At 39.9% G+C, this 18,037-nt stretch overlaps 1 protein-coding gene across 1 annotated transcript in view; it reads right to left on the reverse strand.

The window, feature by feature from the left end:
• Nucleotides 1-292: 292 nt before the first annotated feature.
• LOC117487118 (bestrophin-3-like) overlaps nt 293-18,037 on the reverse strand; it is a 23,863-nt gene continuing 6,118 nt past the window's right edge. The window contains 12 exon segments of the mRNA XM_034135769.1: nt 293-638; nt 1,182-1,421; nt 2,164-2,213; nt 2,215-2,283; nt 4,629-4,713; nt 5,591-5,742; nt 5,823-5,903; nt 10,733-10,885; nt 12,036-12,113; nt 14,617-14,771; nt 16,248-16,393; nt 16,879-16,975. Of these exon segments, the coding sequence (XP_033991660.1) occupies nt 293-638; nt 1,182-1,421; nt 2,164-2,213; nt 2,215-2,283; nt 4,629-4,713; nt 5,591-5,742; nt 5,823-5,903; nt 10,733-10,885; nt 12,036-12,113; nt 14,617-14,771; nt 16,248-16,393; nt 16,879-16,975 (1,652 nt within the window).

The following is an 18,037-nucleotide window of genomic DNA, read 5'->3' on the forward strand; positions in this document are numbered from 1 at the left end:
CCAGTATCTGTACTTCTACTTGAGTAAAGGATGTGTGTACTTTTGCCATCTCTGAAATTGACCATTTAGATTTGATAGGGAAGTTTGTGTGTGTGTGTGTGTGTGTGTGTGTGTGTGTGTGTGTGTGTGTGTGTGTGTGTGTGTGTGTGTGTGTGTGTGTGTGTGTGTGTGTGTGTGTGTGTGTGTGTGTGTGTGTGTGTGTTAATGACGTAACGAGCATGGAGATTGGCTCTGTGTTGGAAGTAGTATGTTTCCGTGTGAGTGGTTTCTAATGATTTCCCAAGCTCTGCAATTAGGAGTCCTGTTTTTTTATCTCTTCGCTGTCATCGGTCTCTTCCTTCTCGTAGTCTTCAGTCCCTGCGAGTCCCTGGAAGTCGTTGTCGTACTCGGGGTCTGGCTCTTGGTCTGGAAGCTGTAAAGTGTCCGCTGGGGATCGTCGGGATTGGAAACGAGCCAGCGTTCGTTTCCTCCTCCCCAGACCTTTGGGGCTCGGTAAGCTTCGGACGGACGCTTTGGACGACTGCCTGGAGAACTGGAGCGAGAACTGCCGCCCCCGAGGTCTGGAGGGAGGGTGGTGCGTCCAACGAAACTCCTTTGGTCCCAGCTGGGTGGGGGAGCAACAGACGGAAGAGCTGGTCCTGAAAACACAAAGTGACTGCCGTTAATGTTAGATTGCTTACAAGCCGGTAAAACCCCAGATTCATTATGTTTTCTCCTGTCAATGGGGGGTTATATTTGGCGAGTTTTTGCCTGTCCTCTGCAAGGGTCTAAGGACAGCAGGTGTCAACATTTGATTGTTTGATTGATTGATCCTCTCGTGTTGGATTGAGTTTTGTCCGCTACGCATTTCACCTTGCTATATGTGCGTCTTGTCTGCCATTTTCATATCTTTCTCTTCAATGCATTCCTACGATCAGCTACCTGGTCTTACGTTTCAATTAATGGTTGTTTTGTATATCTATATGTCTATTGTTTTTGTAATATCCAACTCATTCTGCCTTTAAATAATTGTTAAGCAATGGTTATAACATTTGAGAGAAGCTAAATCACCAAATGTAAGACCAATTGTTGTTGCTCGACGTCTTGGTAATCCTATCATCTCGAAACAGCGTCAGAATGGTTTCGTTATAGTCAGTGTTGGACTATCAATGTGTGGAAAGTGTTAACTCTGATGTATTTACCTCGGGGTCTCGAGGCCCAGTGCCTCCTCACTGGGCGACGGAGCCAGTCCATTGTGAGGTTTTGCTGCTTCAAAGTTTTGACCGGCGTCTCCGGAAAACGGTGGACTGACGACGAGTCGAGGGAAAACCGCTGAGGGGGGGCTTTCAGGGGAGGGAGGGTTACTGCTGACCTCCCTTAAAGTGGAGAGGGTGTCCATGTTGGGGGAGGGGAGACCCATGTTGTCTGGACGAGAATTGACCCTGGATGGTAAGAATAGATGATCCAATGTTAGCATCAGTCAGAGATGGCACAAGTACACACATCCTTTACTCAAGTAGAAGTACAGATACTCGTGTTTAAAAAATACTCTGGTAAAAGTAGAAGTACTGACTAAACTTCTGTACTCAATTAAAAGTAAAGAAGTATGGGCTTTGAAATGTACTTAAGTAAAATCTACCCTCAAAATTTCAAAATTCTGATTAATTCCCCTAAAAATCTCAAAATTCAGACTTTTTCTCAAAATTCAGACTTTTTCTCAAAATTCAGACTTTTTCTCAAAATTCGGACTTTTTCTCAAAATTCGGACTTTTTCTCAAAATTCGGACTTTTTCTCAAAATCTCAAAATTCAGACTTTTTCTCAAAATTCGGACTTTTTCTCAAAATCTCAAAATTCAGACTTTTTCTCAAAATTCAGACTTTTTCTCAAAATCTCAAAATTCAGACTTTTTCTCAAAATTCGGACTTTTTCTCAAAATCTAAAAATTCTGAATTTTATATAGCTATCAGCCAAAAACAGTCCTGATGCTCTTCTAGGTAATCATACATCCTGTCACGTACACAGCTACAGTTGGGATACCTTTGTTATCATGTTACTCTGATACTGGAAGAGTACTTTCACTATTTTCCCAACAGACACCTTGTTGCCTAATCACACTTCAACTGTCATACAATAATAGGCCCATTTGGATATGTTTATCACTCTGAATTGAGCCAAACTGCACCTGAAGTCTGGGAAGAAGATTCCTGTGGCGTCACTGCTGTGTCGTTTGAAACGCAGGTCGAGAAAGAGGAAGATCTGGAGGCTCCTGAACGCTCAGCAGCCGGCGCACTCGACCCAGAACCTGAAATATTACAAGTAGTGGCGAGCCGTGACTTTTATACCTAGGCCCTCTGACCCCCACCCTTTCCCTCGAAAAAAAAAAAAAAAAAATAGTTATTACGTCACAGCGTATACTTCAGCGGAATATCAAAACAACGGCCCGGGGTGCAAAACGTATCAATGACAGCGACCCTCTACCACACAGAACAACACCTGTGAACCCAATTTGTGTTCTTTGACATTGAAAATGATATTGCATTGTGTTTGTTACTTTCGTTGCAGTTGTATGTCTTAAGTGTAATTTGGCATGCTTTTATTTTGAAGGCGAGTTTACGCTGTTGACAGGAAGTTGTTGTTGCTATGGAAACAAGAAAAGTTTCACAGCGGGCGGAACTTGTCATAAAGTCCGCGATAATAAAACCCACCCATTTAGAAGGAAGATATGATTGGTCAATTGTACTGTCATTTGACATTACTCTCTCGTTCAGTTACTATAGCTGGCCCTCTGTGAATCGCAGAGAGGGCCAGACGAGCTTCTTTCATGTAACCCTTCACATTCAACAGAGACTGAACAGGCAGATTCGAAGGATTTATTTCTTTGGAAATTTTATTTTAAATACAATTAAATCAAGTTATTTTGGTAAAACTAATGAAAAATATAACTAAAAACATATATTTTTTAAATATATAAAAAAAAAACATTTTTTTTAAATGTTTTAAAATATTATTTTGTAGAATATCTTAGGCCCTCAGCGTACTCCCAGGCCCCCTCCAGGATCCTTGCGAGAGTAAAAAGCTGATCCGTCGTTCCACGACCAGGACGGAATCCGCATTGTTCCTCCTCAATCTGAGGTTCGACAATCGGCCTGACCCTCCTTTCGAGTACCTTAGGCTGGAGCCACACGAGGATGATAACGCAAACGGACCGCAATCGTTATCAAAAAAGTCTTCCGTCCACACGCAACAGGCACCAGAAACGTGTCCGTTCACACGAGACCGCTCGAAAGCGCTGGAGACGCTGTAGTTCATATGCCAGGCCTGTAAGTGGCGCTGTAGTCTGCCACAAAAGCAGCGAAGAAGACTTCCCGCGCATAGTTACCATGGTTACCTTTCTGTTTATTCTCCGCTGTGGCTTTCTTTCTCCCTCCCCGGTTAGTCCACCAGCAGATGACAAACACCCACCTCTCCGCCTTTTCCAAGGAACGAGGGGACCGTGCGGCAGAGTTTCAGTTAGATTTTTTTTCGCCGGTCAAGATGTCCGTTAAAGTTTAAATCTTCCGGACAAAATTAGAAAAGTGTCGGTCAGAGGTCTTCTTTGTTATTTATTGAGCTTTAAAACAAATTGATAACGACTCTATATAATAGATATATAATAATATATAAGAATAAAAAACGGAGCCTCTCTTTTCCTCCCCCTCTCCTGACAGCCCAGCCGCTGATCACTGAGCAGGAGAGGTGGGAGAGGCTATTGCTTCAACGTTATCAGGAAATGATTTATAGGCATAAACACGGAGCCGTTTGGCCCCCAGAGCGTTTTGTTTGCAGATCTACCTTGGGACCCGTTATCGTTATCGTTATCATTTTCTGCGTTTCCGTGTCGGCCTCGTGTGGCCGAACCGTCTATCTGATAGTGAACTGTAGCAGATACGACCGTTATCGTCCTCGTGTGGCCGGGGCCGTAGAGTAAACTTTCCCGGGGAGGCTGAGTAGTGTGATGGCACACACCCTCTGATGAAAAGGGGAACCACCACCCCGGTCTGCCACTCCTTCGGTACTGTTTATTTATCTGTTTGTTTGTTTGTTTATTTATCTGTTTATTTGTTTGTTTATTTATCTGCTTATTTGTTTGTTTATTTGTTTGTTTGTTTATTTATCTGTTTATTTATTTTTTATGTTTTTGTTTTGTTTTTTAGTTTTTCAATAACAAATGTATTTCTTTAAGAAAAAAAAAGATATATAAATGTTAGTAATGTAGTTTTTGGGAGAAGGGGTGGGATTAAATAAGTGTAAACTTCTTCCTTTTCGGATGTGTAATTAATTAGTAGATCATTTGTTTATTTGTTTATACATAATTTAGAATCAGTAATATTTTTGTATATCAATTTGACACTGATTAATTTTGTATTGTATAATAATTCTCATGTTACATTTTTTTATTATTGTTTTACACATTCTAAATAAATCAAATCAAATCACCACATTGTATAAAATGTGTATATATCCCAACCTTTATCAACATTTATCATTTACATTTGGTTGCATTTGCAGAATGTGTGCAATGGTTCTGAGTCTTTCGCCAATCATGCTGATTAAAAGACAAACTGAACCGAAAACATATCAAACGGTAACAATAAAAAGTAGTCTTACCGACTTTTGGTGCCAAACCAACACCGGGTCTTGTTGTCGTTTGTCGGAAACTTCAGACTCGTCAACCTGCAGGATATCAGAGAGTCTGGAAGAGAAAAGGGACGAGAGCTTTTAACATTTAGATATACATTTACCAGAGGTGGGAAGTAGTGGAGTACAAATACTTTGTTACTGTACTTAAGTACATGTTTCTGGTATCAGTACTTTACTACTCACTACTTAGTTTTCTGACCACTTTTTACTTTCTACTTCTTACATGTTGAACCCAAATACCTGTACTTTACTTCTACTTCTCACATGTTGAACACAAATACCTGTACTTTCTACTTCTTACATTTGAACCCAAATACCTGTACTTTCTACTTCTTACATGTTGAACACAAATACCTGTACTTTCTACTTCTTACATGTTGAACACAAATACCTGTACTTTCTACTTCTTACATGTTGAACCCAAATACCTGTACTTTCTCTACTTCGTACATGTTGAACACAAATACCTGTACTTTCTACTTCTTACATGTTGAACCCAAATACCTGTACTTTCTACTTCTTACATGTTGAAACACAAATACCTGTACTTTCTACTTCTTACATGTTGAACACAAATACCTGTACTTTCTACTTCTTACATGTTGAACCCAAATACCTGTACTTTCTACTTCTTACATGTTGAACACAAATACCTGTACTTTCTACTTCTTACATGTTGAACACAAATACCTGCTCTTTCTGCATGTCATGTATTTATTTTTGCTATGTATATAAATGTCATGTTCTTGTATGTTGCATGTGAGGGGACTGCGGATGGAAATTAGCTTGAAGCTAAAATCCGGCTCATTTACGCTTGTAAGCATTGTTTTGTTTTAAAGTGTTCATCGATGTGCACTGTCCCTGTGTGTGTGTGTGTGTGTGTGTGTGTGTGTGTGTGTGTGTGTGTGTGTGTGTGTGTGTGTGTTGACCCCATGTCGGTGGTGGATCCCAGGAAGGAGGGGATGCAGTAGTCGGCGGCTGCCAGTGTGTACGGAGGTTGAGCCTCAGAGTCGTTCCAGTAGATATCTTTGGTCATGTGAGGCAGGTTCATGTGCATCTCGTCTACAGCCAGCAGGGACACCTGGAGGACAGGTAGACAGGAAGTGAAGGAAAGGATTTGATTGTGGTTTCCAATTGTTTTCGCGGTGATTGGCTGCTCACCTGAAGGTTCCTGTCGATGATCCAGTTCGCTTCAAAGTCGTCGTCGTCCTCTCCAAACGGGTTGATCAGCTGCTCCGCTACCTGAGGACGAGACACAACATAAATTAAAGGTCTCCTATTCTACTGTTTCTCATCAATATATCACAGGTCTCAGATATATCCAGAGCATGTCTCTGATTGGCTGAAACACCAAACAGATCATTGCAGCATTACCCATAATCCCCTCTGTTTCAGTGCTGATTCTCTGTCTGTTACTTTAGATGAAAATAAGGAGCCCCTCCCCACGCCCCTCTGAGAGAGATTTGGTTAAAAAGAACTCAATGGTGCTCTAGGAGGAGATTCAGGTGATAAGGTGGGGGGGGGGGGGTTACCTTGGTTGCTGATTGGCTAATGGTTACACAAGACAAAACATCGTTATGACATCATAAAGTGGCCAAAATCTGATCAGCTCATTTTCAGACAGGTTTTTATAGAAATGGATCAAAAAGAGAGAGAATCTTTGTTCCTGAAACTTTCAGAGTCTCTTTAGACAGAGGGGACACATGTTGATGAAGAAGAGACATGAAGAAGAGGGGACACATGTTGATGAAGAAGAGACATGAAGAAGAGGGGACACATGTTGATGAAGAAGAGACATGGAGAAGAGGGGACACATGTTGATGAAGAAGAGACATGAAGAAGAGGGGACACATGTTGATGAAGAAGAGACATGAAGAAGAGGGGACACATGTTGATGAAGAAGAGACATGAAGAAGAGGGGACACATGTTGATGTAGAAGAGACATGAAGAAGAGGGGACACATGTTGATGAAGAAGAGACATGAAGAAGAGGGGACACATGTTGATGAAGAAGAGACATAAGAAGAGGGGACACATGTTGATGTAGTAGAGACATGAAGAAGGAGGGGACACATGTTGATGAAGAAGAGACATGAAGAAGAGGGGACACATGTTGATGTAGAAGAGACATGAAGAAAGAGGGACACATGTTTGATGAAGAAGAGACATGAAGAAGAGAGGGACACATGTTGATGAAGAAGAGACATGAAGAAGAGGGGACACATGTTGATGAAGAAGAGACATGAAGAAGAGTGGACACATGTTGATGAAGAAGAGAGACATGAAGAAGAAGGGGGACACATGTTGATGTAGAAGAAGACATGAAGAAGAGGGGGACACATGTTGATGAAGAAGAGACATGAAGAAGAGGGGACACATGTTGATGAAGAAGAGACATGAAGAAGAGGGGACACATGTTGATGTAGTAGAGACATGAAGAAGAGGGGACACATGTTGATGAAGAAGAGACATGAAGAAGAGGGGACACATGTTGATGTAGAAGAGACATGAAGAAGAGGGGACACATGTTGATGAAGAAGAGACATGAAGAAGAGGGGGACACATGTTGATGAAGAAGAGACATGAAGAAGAGGGGAACACATGTTGATGTAGAAGAGACATGGAAGAAGAGGGGGACAGCATGTTGATGTAGAAGAGACATGAAGAAGAGGGGACACAGTGTTGATGAAGAAGAGACATGAAGAAGAGGGGACACATGTTGATGTAGAAGAGACATGAAGAAGAGGGGACACATTTTGAATGAAGAAGAGACATGAAGAAGAGGGTACAATGTTGATGAAGAAGAGACATAAGAAGAGGGGGACACATGTTGATGTAGAAGAGACATGGAAGAAGAGGGGACACATGTTGATGAAGAAGAGACATGAAAGAAGAGGGGACACATGTTGATGAAGAAGAGACATGAAGAAGAGGGGACACATTTTGATGTAGAAGAGACATGAAGAAGAGGGGACACATGTTGATGAGAAGAGACATGAAGAAGAGGGGGACACATGCTGATGAAGAAGAGACATGAAAAGAGGGGACACATGTTGATGAAGAAGAACATGAGGAAGAGGGGACAATGTTGATGAAGAAGAGACATGAAGAAGAGGGGACACATGTTGATGAAGAAGAGACATGAAGAAGAGGGGACACATGTTTGATGAAGAAGAGACATGATGAAGAGGGGGACACTGTTGATGAAGAAGACATGAAGAAGAGGGGACACATGTTGATGAAAGAGAGACATGATGAAGAGGGGACACATGTTGATGAAGAAAGAATGAAGAAGAGGGGACACATGTTATGAAGAAGAGACATGAAGAAGAGGGGACACAGTTGATGTAGAAGAGACATGAAGAAGAGGGGACACATGTTGATGAAGAAGAGACATGAAGAAGAGGGGACACATGTTGATGTAGAAGAGACATGAAGAAGAGGGGACACATGTTGATGAGAAGAGACATGAAGAAGAGGGGACACATGTTGATGTAGAAGAGACATGAAGAGAAGAGGGGACACATGTTGATGAAGAGGAAGACATGAAGGAGAGGGGGACCATGTTGATGTAAAAGAGACATGAGAAGAGGGGACACATGTTGATGTAGAAGAGACATGAAGAAGAGGGGACCATGTTGATGAAGAAGAGACATGAAGGAAGAGGGGAACCCATGTTGATGAGAAGAGACAGGAGAAGAGGGGACACTGTTGATGAAGAAGAGACATGAAGAAAGGAGGGGACACATGTGATGAAAGAGACATGAAGAAGAGGGGACACATGTTGATGAAGAAGAGACATGAAGAAGAGGGGACACATGTTGATGTAGAAGGAGACATGAAGAAGAGGGGACACATGTTGATGAAGAGAGACATGAAGAAGAGGGGACACATGTTGATGAAGAAGAGACATGAAGAAGATGGGGACGACATGTTGATGTAGTAGAGACATGAAGAAGAGGGGACACATGTTGATGAAGAAGAGACATGAAGAAGAGGGGACACATGTTGATGTAGAAGAGACATGAAGAAGAGGGGACACATGTTGATGAAGAAAGAGACATGAAGAAGAGGGGACACATGTTGATGAAGAAGAGACATGAAGAAGAGGGGACACATGTTGATGTTAAGAAGAGACATGAAGAAGAGGGGGACACATGTTTGATTGAAGAAGAGACATGAAGAAGAGGGGACACATGTTGATGTAGAAGAGACATGAAGAAGAGGGGACACATGTTGATGTAAGATAGAGACATGAAGAGAGGGGACACATGTTGATGAAGAAGAGACATGAAGAAGAGGGGACACATGTTGATTGTAGAAGAGACATGAAGAAGAGGGGACACATGTTGATGAAGAAGAGACATGAAGAAGAGGGGACACATGTTGATGTAAGAAGAGACATGAAGAAGAGGGGACACATGTTGATGAAGAAGAGACATGAAGAAGAGGGGACACATGTTGATGTAAGAAGAGACATGAAGAAGAGGGGACACATGTTGATGAAGAAGAGACATGAAGAAGAGGGGACACATGTTGATGTAGAAGAGACATGAAGAAGAGGGGGACACATGTTGATGAAGAAGAGACATGAAGAAGAGGGGACACATGTTGATGTAAGAAGAGACATGAAGAAGAGGGGACACATGTTGATGTAGAAGAGACATGAAGAAGAGGGGACACATGTTGATGAAGAAGAGACATGAAGAAGAGGGGACACATGTTGAGGAATGAAGAAGAGACATGAGACATGAGCAGAGGGGACCACATGTTGATGTAGAAGAGACATGAAGAAGAGGGGACACATGTGATGAAGAAGAGACATGAAGAAGAGGGGGACCCATGCTTGATGAAGAAGAGCATGAAGAAGAGGGGACCACATGTTGATGAAGAGAGACATGAAGAAGAGGGGGCCACATGTGATGAAGAAGAGACATGAAGAGGGACACATGTTGATGAAGAAGAGACATGAAGAAGAGGGGACACATGTTGATGAAGAAGAGACATGAAGAAGAGGGGACACATGTTGATGAAGAAGAGACATGATGAAGAGGGGACACATGTTGATGAAGAAGAGACATGAAGAAGAGGGGACACATGTTGATGAAGAAGAGACATGATGAAGAGGGGACACATGTTGATGAAGAAGAGACATGAAGAAGAGGGGACACATGTTGATGAAGAAGAGACATGAAGAAGAGGGGACACATGTTGATGTAGAAGAGACATGAAGAAGAGGGGGACACATGTTGATGAAGAAGAGACATGAAGAAGAGGGGACACATGTTGATGTAGAAGAGACATGAAGAAGAGGGGACACATGTTGATGTAGAAGAGACATGAAGAAGAGGGGACACATGTTGATGTAGAAGAGACATGAAGAAGAGGGGACACATGTTGATGAAGAGGAGACATGAAGAAGAGGGGACACATGTTGATGTAGAAGAGACATGAAGAAGAGGGGACACATGTTGATGTAGAAGAGACATGAAGAAGAGGGGACACATGTTGATGAAGAAGAGACATGAAGAAGAGGGGACACGTGTTGATGAAGAAGAGAGATGAAGAAGAGGTGACACATGTTGATGTAGAAGAGACATGAAGAAGAGGGGACACATGTTGATGTAGAAGAGACATGAAGAAGAGGGGACACATGTTGATGAAGAGGAGACATGAAGAAGAGGGGACACATGTTGATGTAGAAGAGACATGAAGAAGAGGGGACACATGTTGATGTAGAAGAGACATGAAGAAGAGGGGACACATGTTGATGAAGAAGAGACATGAAGAAGAGGGGACACGTGTTGATGTAGAAGAGACATGAAGAAGAGGGGACACATGTTGATGTAGAAGAGACATGAGGAAGAGGGGACACATGTTGATGAAGAAGAGACATGAAGAAGAGGGGACACATGTTGATGAAGAAGAGACATGAAGAAGAGGGGACACATGTTGATGAAGAAGAGACATGAAGAAGAGGGGACACATGTTGATGAAGAAGAGACATGAAGAAGAGGTGACCTTTAAATAAAGACTTGTTGATAAAGAAATACATCAAATATCTTGTTTACCTTGAGCCAGCCGGAGTAGAAGAAGAACTGCAGCAGCGTGAAGATGGGGACGTAGATGTCGAGGTCGTGCCCCTGGTGACCCTGCGCCGGGTCCAGGAACTGACGACCAATCAGACAGGCGAAGAAGAACGTGTAGACGGCGAGGGTGACGACCTGAAGAGAGAGTATAAAGATTCAAGATTCAAGACTTCAAGATTCAAAGCTTTTATTGTCATGTAGCTACAGTGGAGATATGAAGATCTGAGGCTCCTCCAACAGAGCAACACAATAACACAGATACAATAGTGCAAAAAATACAAATAAAATAGAATATAAATAGTGCAAGAATAGTCTAACAAGTTTAACAATAATAAAATCAAGCTGTTTTCTCTTGAAATAAGCACAAAATCTACCAATTGAACAAGTTAAAATGTTCTTGGTAAGATGTCTTGAAGTAAAGATGGGATAATTAGATAAATGAGATCTTGTATTTAGCTGGGGAAACTTATTTTGAACTATATTTGACCAGAATCAGGGAATTTGTAACAAAAAAAAACAGAAATGCTCAGACATTTTCAGCTTTCTGATGTTAGATGGAGATTTGGGGTATAAAGCTTTAAAAAAGGAGGGGTCTGAGCTCATGCGGGACCCGGCAGCTACTGTCTAAACTAAATACTGCGGTGATGAAACGCCATATCATGGATTATCAAGGATTCTTTCTGAAACAGTATGGAGCTCAAAGGCTTTCTCTCTTGCCGGTTATACCACAAGGTGAGTTCCTTTTTATTTCCTGCTTCTTCACACACATGCTCTCCAGTGCAGGTTAGCTCTGAGTGTTAGCGATGCTAATGTAAACACCGACCATATTACGCCCAAAACAGTCGGGCATTGTTTCTGATAGCAACGTTTCTGATAGGGCCGTGGGTCCACATTTCAGATATTACGTCATATCGGACACAAATCTGGATCAGCTCCGTTGTTCCCCCGTTTTTAGAGATTTGGGTACGGAGGAAAAGAGAGAGGGTTTTATTTTCTGATGCTGCGTGAGTTCCCTGACACACCGGGGACACATGTTGATGTAGAAAAGACATCACAAAGTGCATTTTGCATGATAGGTCCCCTTTAATATATGTTCTTTTAAGAGTTCAGGTGTTTATCAGTCTGATGATCTGAGGGCTGAAGCTGCTCTTCTCTGAACTTCCTCTTCCTCTCTCTCTGAGATCCAGTTACAGTGATGATGATGATGATGATGACTTTAATCTCATGAGCTGCATCCGCTCTAAACCACTCATAGAGACGGATGGATGTTATAATAGAGAGAGACCTGAGTGTAGACGAGTGGGATGCCGACCCAGTCGTATCCGAACAGCGTCGCACACCAAGTCCTGAACACGTTCATCTCCTGAAACACAAGGTTTACAACAGGAAGTGCATTTATAACAGTGGGAGGGAGACAAATGATGAGTTATATTGGTGAAAAATGAGTTAGTATCCCCAAAAATACTGACTTGGTTTATCAAAATATTATCTTAGGTTTGTAAAAATATCTCAAGTATCTCAAAATACTGACTTAGTATCTCCGAATAATGACTTAGTATCTCAAAATAATGACTTAGTATCTCAGAATAATGACTTAGTATCTCAAAATAATGACTTAGTATCTCAGAATAATGACTTAGTATCTCAGAATAATGACTTAGTATCTCAGAATAATGACTTAGTATCTCAAAATAATCACTTAGTATCTCAGAATACTGACTTAGTATCTCAAAAGAATACTGACTTAGTATCTTAGAATAATGACTTAGTATCTCAAAATAATCACTTAGTATCTCAGAATACTGACTTAGTATCTCATAATAATGACTTAGTATCTCAAAATAATCACTTAGTATCTCAGAATACTGACTTAGTATCTCAAAATAATGACTTAGTATCTCAGAATAATCCCTTAGTATCTCAAAATAATCACTTAGTATCTCAGAATACTGACTTAGTATCTCAGAATAATCACTTAGTATCTCAAAATAATCACTTAGTATCTCAGAATAATCACTTAGTATCTCAGAATACTGACTTAGTATCTCAAAAGAATACTGACTTAGTATCTTAGAATAATGACTTAGTATCTCAAAATAATCACTTAGTATCTCAGAATACTGACTTAGTATCTCAAAATAATGACTTAGTATCTCAGAATAATCACTTAGTATCTCAAAATAATCACTTAGTATCTCAGAATACTGACTTAGTATCTCAGAATAATCACTTAGTATCTCAGAATAATCACTTAGTATCTCAGAATACTGACTTAGTATCTCAAAAGAATCACTTAGTATCTCAGAATACTGACTTAGTATCTCAGAATACTGACTTAGTATCTCAGAATAATCACTTAGTATCTCAAAATAATCACTTAGTATCTCAGAATACTGACTTAGTATCTCAGAATAATCACTTAGTATCTCAAAATAATCACTTAGTATCTCAGAATACTGACTTATTATCTCAAAAGAATCACTTAGTATCTCAGAATACTGACTTAGTATCTCAAAAGAATCACTTAGTATCTCAAAATACTGACTTAGTATCTCAAAATAATGACTTAGTATCTCAGAATAATGACTTAGTATCTCAAATAATGATTTAGAATCTCAAATAATGACTTAGTATCTCAAATAATGACTTAGTATCTCAGAATACTGACTTAGTATCTCAAAATAATACTGACTTAGTATCTCAAAATACTGACTTAGTATCTCAGAATAATGACTTAGTATCTCAAATAATGACTTAGTATCTCAAATAATGACTTAGTATCTCAAAAAACTACTTTTTATTTCATAAATACTGACCTAGTTTATCAAAATATTATCTTATATTTAAAAAAAAGACATAATATCTCAAAATACTGATTTAATATCCTAAAATACTGAACCAGATTCTTAAAATAAAACGTTTTCCTACTTTAAACGTCCTAATCTTTGCTTGTAAAGCATATTGAAGTACATTAATTTGCTCTTAAGGTCATTTATTTAACATTTAGATTGATTTAACGATCATAAGGTCAAGTTTTCATCTTATTTGTGTCTTAACTGGTGGGAAACTCAGTGTTTCTGATTGGAGGATCGGACCCTCCCTCTCATCATGTTCCAACATGTCAGCTGTGTGTGATCACAGAACAACAGATTACTGTCTCTGAGGCTTTAAATGTCTGTGGGGCTGAAGGCCATTTGGTCTCTGCTGGATTTATTCATCAGTTAATGAGACAGGAGCAGCAGGGGATGGAAAGTACTTTCACTTTTGAGGTACTTTACTTGAGTATTCACATTTAATGCGGCTTAATGGAAGCCTCAGGGGAAAATATTGTCCTTTTAAATCGGAAACATTTCAGAAAGTTTGTAAAAATGATGAAACTTTTGTTTAAAAAAAGGCCATCAAATATGTGTAAAGTGTCGGAAAGAACATATAAAATTTCAGAAAAGTTCATTTAAAAAAAATTCTAACAACAAGTTTTGTTAAAATATGCTAAAAAAATCTTATATATAAATTACATTTTAAATGTCATGAAATGTGTCAAGAAATTCAAAAAAGATTCTTTAAATGTTCTTGAAAATATGTGGAAAATGTTCTCAAATTAAATTAAATATGTCAAATATTCCTTAAAATTCTTTGAAAAATGTCCCAAGAAGTTTCTGAAGACATATCCGAATAATATGTGGAACATTCCGTAATTTTCTGTAAAAATGTCCAAAACATCTGTGAAAAATGTCATTAAAATATGAAAAACATGTCTGCAAATAAATGTGAAATATATGTGAACTATGTATTTCAAACATCAACATAATGCAGCAGTAATATGAATCAGGAGCAGCATATATAATAATAAAACAGTGTGTAGTCACTTGATGAATCAGCTGCAGGTCGATGCTGTCCTTGATGCGTCCTTCCTCTCGAGCTTTGACGGCCAGATTAGAGAACCAGACCACGGGGATCCAGTATTTGAGGTGAGGGGAGCGGATATTCTCGTACACTTTCCTCTCCTCTGGAGTCATGAACCCTGCGGGGACAACAGAACAAAATCTGATGCAGCGGGGAAGAAGTATGCAGATCCTTTAAGTTAGTTAAAGTAATTTCACATTTTTCTACAATTTTTAATCTTATATCAGTTCGTTACTTTCTTTAATATTTGACAATTTTCACATAATTTTAAAAGAAAAGTTCCAATAATTTCGGAAAATTTTTCAAACTTTAAAAAAAAATGTAAGGACAATTTTTTTCTATATTTTTCACAGGATTTTTGAATTTCTTTTACATTTTCAGGCTATATGCAGGAATCCTGAAGTCAAATGTAAGACCTTTTAAGACCTTTTTTAAGACCCTTTCCATACATTTTAAGACCTCATCGCCACTTTGAGTTTTAACCGGTTACCATGGCGACACACTTTACCTCACATTCACTATATACAGTATTGATTGTCCTTCCTCCTTATCTTCCAACCATTTGGACGCAGACTTGCATTTCCCCATAACAATGTTGTTTAACAACCGGCGTAAACGGACCTTCGCGCGCTATCAAGCAGTGAGCGTGCGATGTCCTGTTCAGATGACGTCAAACCCAACGGGATGCCATAAATAAACTACACAGAATCACACTACACACCTACGCAATGATTACATTCAGGCAGACTGTAGAATACAACCTCTTTGGACAATTTATATACTTATTGAAAACAAGCTACAACATGTAACACCTTGGAAAATGCCGTTTAATACTTTTTAATAGCCTTAATTTTCGCTAAATTGATTTATCAACTTTGAATACTTTTTAAGACCCTGATATTTTCGGAATGTTTTTTAAACATATTTTCTCGATTTCTTAAAGGTGGGGTAGGTAAGTTTGAGAAACCGGCTCGAGATACACTTTTTGTTATATTCCATGGAATGCTCTTAACATCCCGATAGCAATGAATATCTGAAGTGCTTTGACAAAAAATCCATAAAAAAATTTCATCTGTGGAAGCTGTAGTACTGTAAAAAGCACGACCAATCATTTTAGCCGGGCCGGCTAAAATGATTGGATGGCCTACCTGCCTGTCAGCCTTCCATCTGTGCACAAACTTATCTCGTGCCCTCATTGGTCATGTGCGCGTTCGTGTGTGTTGGAGGAGGGGCTCTGTAAGGAAGTGGCAGATTTTCTCCGGTTGTGTATTTTCAAATTCTAGCGATCTCGAGCCGGTTTCTCAAACTTACCTAACCTACCTTTAAGGATTTATTATCCAAATATTTTTTACATAATTTTCAAACATTTTCCCAAATTTGTAAGGAATTTTTCTGAACTTTTTTGGAATAAATAAATTAAGAAAATCACACATTTTGAGGACATTTTTTACAACATTTTTCATATATTTTTTCAAAAATGTCAGGCTGTTGGATATTATTTGGTTAAGTCTAATAGAAGAATGGGAAGTGGCAGTCTGAGGGCTTTAACTCGAGTTAATCCATCCTCTTTATAGAAAATAGATAAAACTCTCACCTGCCTCCACCACGTGCTCCATGGTGGGGAAGCGCTTGCAGACGGCGGTGCTGACGGAGCGGAAGATCAGCAGCGAGGTCAGGTTCACGTAACGAATCAACGTCCGACGCAGCAGACGGCCGTATTCATCTTTACCCTGAACACAGCTAAAGGAGACAAGGCGGAGGAAATAAAAAAATAAAAATTGATAATTGTGAAAAATGATTCAAAAAAGAAGAAAACATTTCCTTAAAAAACACAAAATATGTGAAACATGTTTGAAAAATATGTGAAAATGTTGGGGAAAAAATCCTGAAAAATGATTCGGACGTATTTGAGAAATGTTCGATAATTATTATATATTATTATTATTATTATTATTATTATTATTATTATTTTCTTTTTTTTCTTTTATGTTTGCACCACAAATTCCTCGTACGTGTCAACCTACCTGGTGATAAACCTGTTTCTGATTCTGATTTAAATTATTATATGATCATTTGACACGACAGAAATCAAGCCGGGTAAAAAACACATTTGGAGCAAAAACATCGTGATCAAGAAAGACCAATCCACCAAAATCAATACAGAACGCTGCGCTGGCAGGAAATGTATATTGTAAATAACTAAAAGTGTGTATTTTCTTACAGAGAGTTTGTACCTGGAGATGAGGAACATGAGGCGGTCCGGCCACGGAAGATTAACAAACTGATTCCACCATCGATTCACCACCAGAGTCACATAGAAACCTGAAGAGCACAGCAATATGAAAGGAAAAGGGTTCATATTAGTATTTAGGGGATTTGTTGTTTCCGGAACATAGTGACATCACTATAGGACACTTGTGCTCCTATTGGCTAGCGCTCCAACACATTGTACGTGATAGACTAAGGCGGTGTTTACACGAGAACGAAACGGGTTGTATCTGCTTCTTTTCTCTTTCGTGTAGCCCGTTCGTTCACACGAGGCCGTAACGGAAACGCGGAAACGGACCCCGCAAACGATAACGGGTCCCAAGGTGGATAGATCTGCAAACGGAACGCTCTGGGGGGTCAACCGGCTCAGTGTGTACGTCCTGTACGATCATTTCCTGATAACGATGAAGCCATAGATGTTAGTGCAAAATCTACAGCTCCTCTACGACAACCATCAGCAACAAGTGGACCTGGAGAACTACATGAACTACATGTTGCTAAATCCACCGCGGGGCATAAACAGAAGGGCAACCATGGCAACCATGCTTGGGAGTCTTCTTCGCTGCTTTTGGTGTATTTTGTGGCAGAAGTACAGCGCCACTTACAGGCCCGGCATATGTACTACAGCGTTTCCAGTGGTCTCGTGTGAACGCACACGTTAAATGAGCCAAATGCGTGTGAACGGAAGACTTTTTTGATAACGAATTCGGTCCGTTTGCGTTTGCGCTCCCGTGTAAATGGGGTCAAAAGGGCGGGACATCTCTAAGCAGGTTGACAAATGCACTGCATACTGATATACACCAGAACATAAGCAGGAGAGGACTCTTTAAAGTAGAGACACTACATACTGATATACACCTGAACATCAGCTGGAGAGGACTCTTTAAAGTAGAGACACTACATACTGATATACACCTGAACATAAGCAGGAGAGGACTCTTTAAGTAGAGACACTACATACTGATATACACCTGAACATCAGCAGGAGAGGACTCTTTAAAGTAGAGACACTACATACTGATATACACCTGAACATCAGCAGGAGAGGACTCTTTAAAGTAGAGACACTACATACTGATATACACCTGAACATCAGCAGGAGAGGACTCTTTAAAG

This window comes from Trematomus bernacchii, unplaced genomic scaffold (genome assembly GCF_902827165.1).
Source record: "Trematomus bernacchii unplaced genomic scaffold, fTreBer1.1, whole genome shotgun sequence".
Lineage (NCBI taxonomy): Eukaryota > Metazoa > Chordata > Actinopteri > Perciformes > Nototheniidae > Trematomus > Trematomus bernacchii.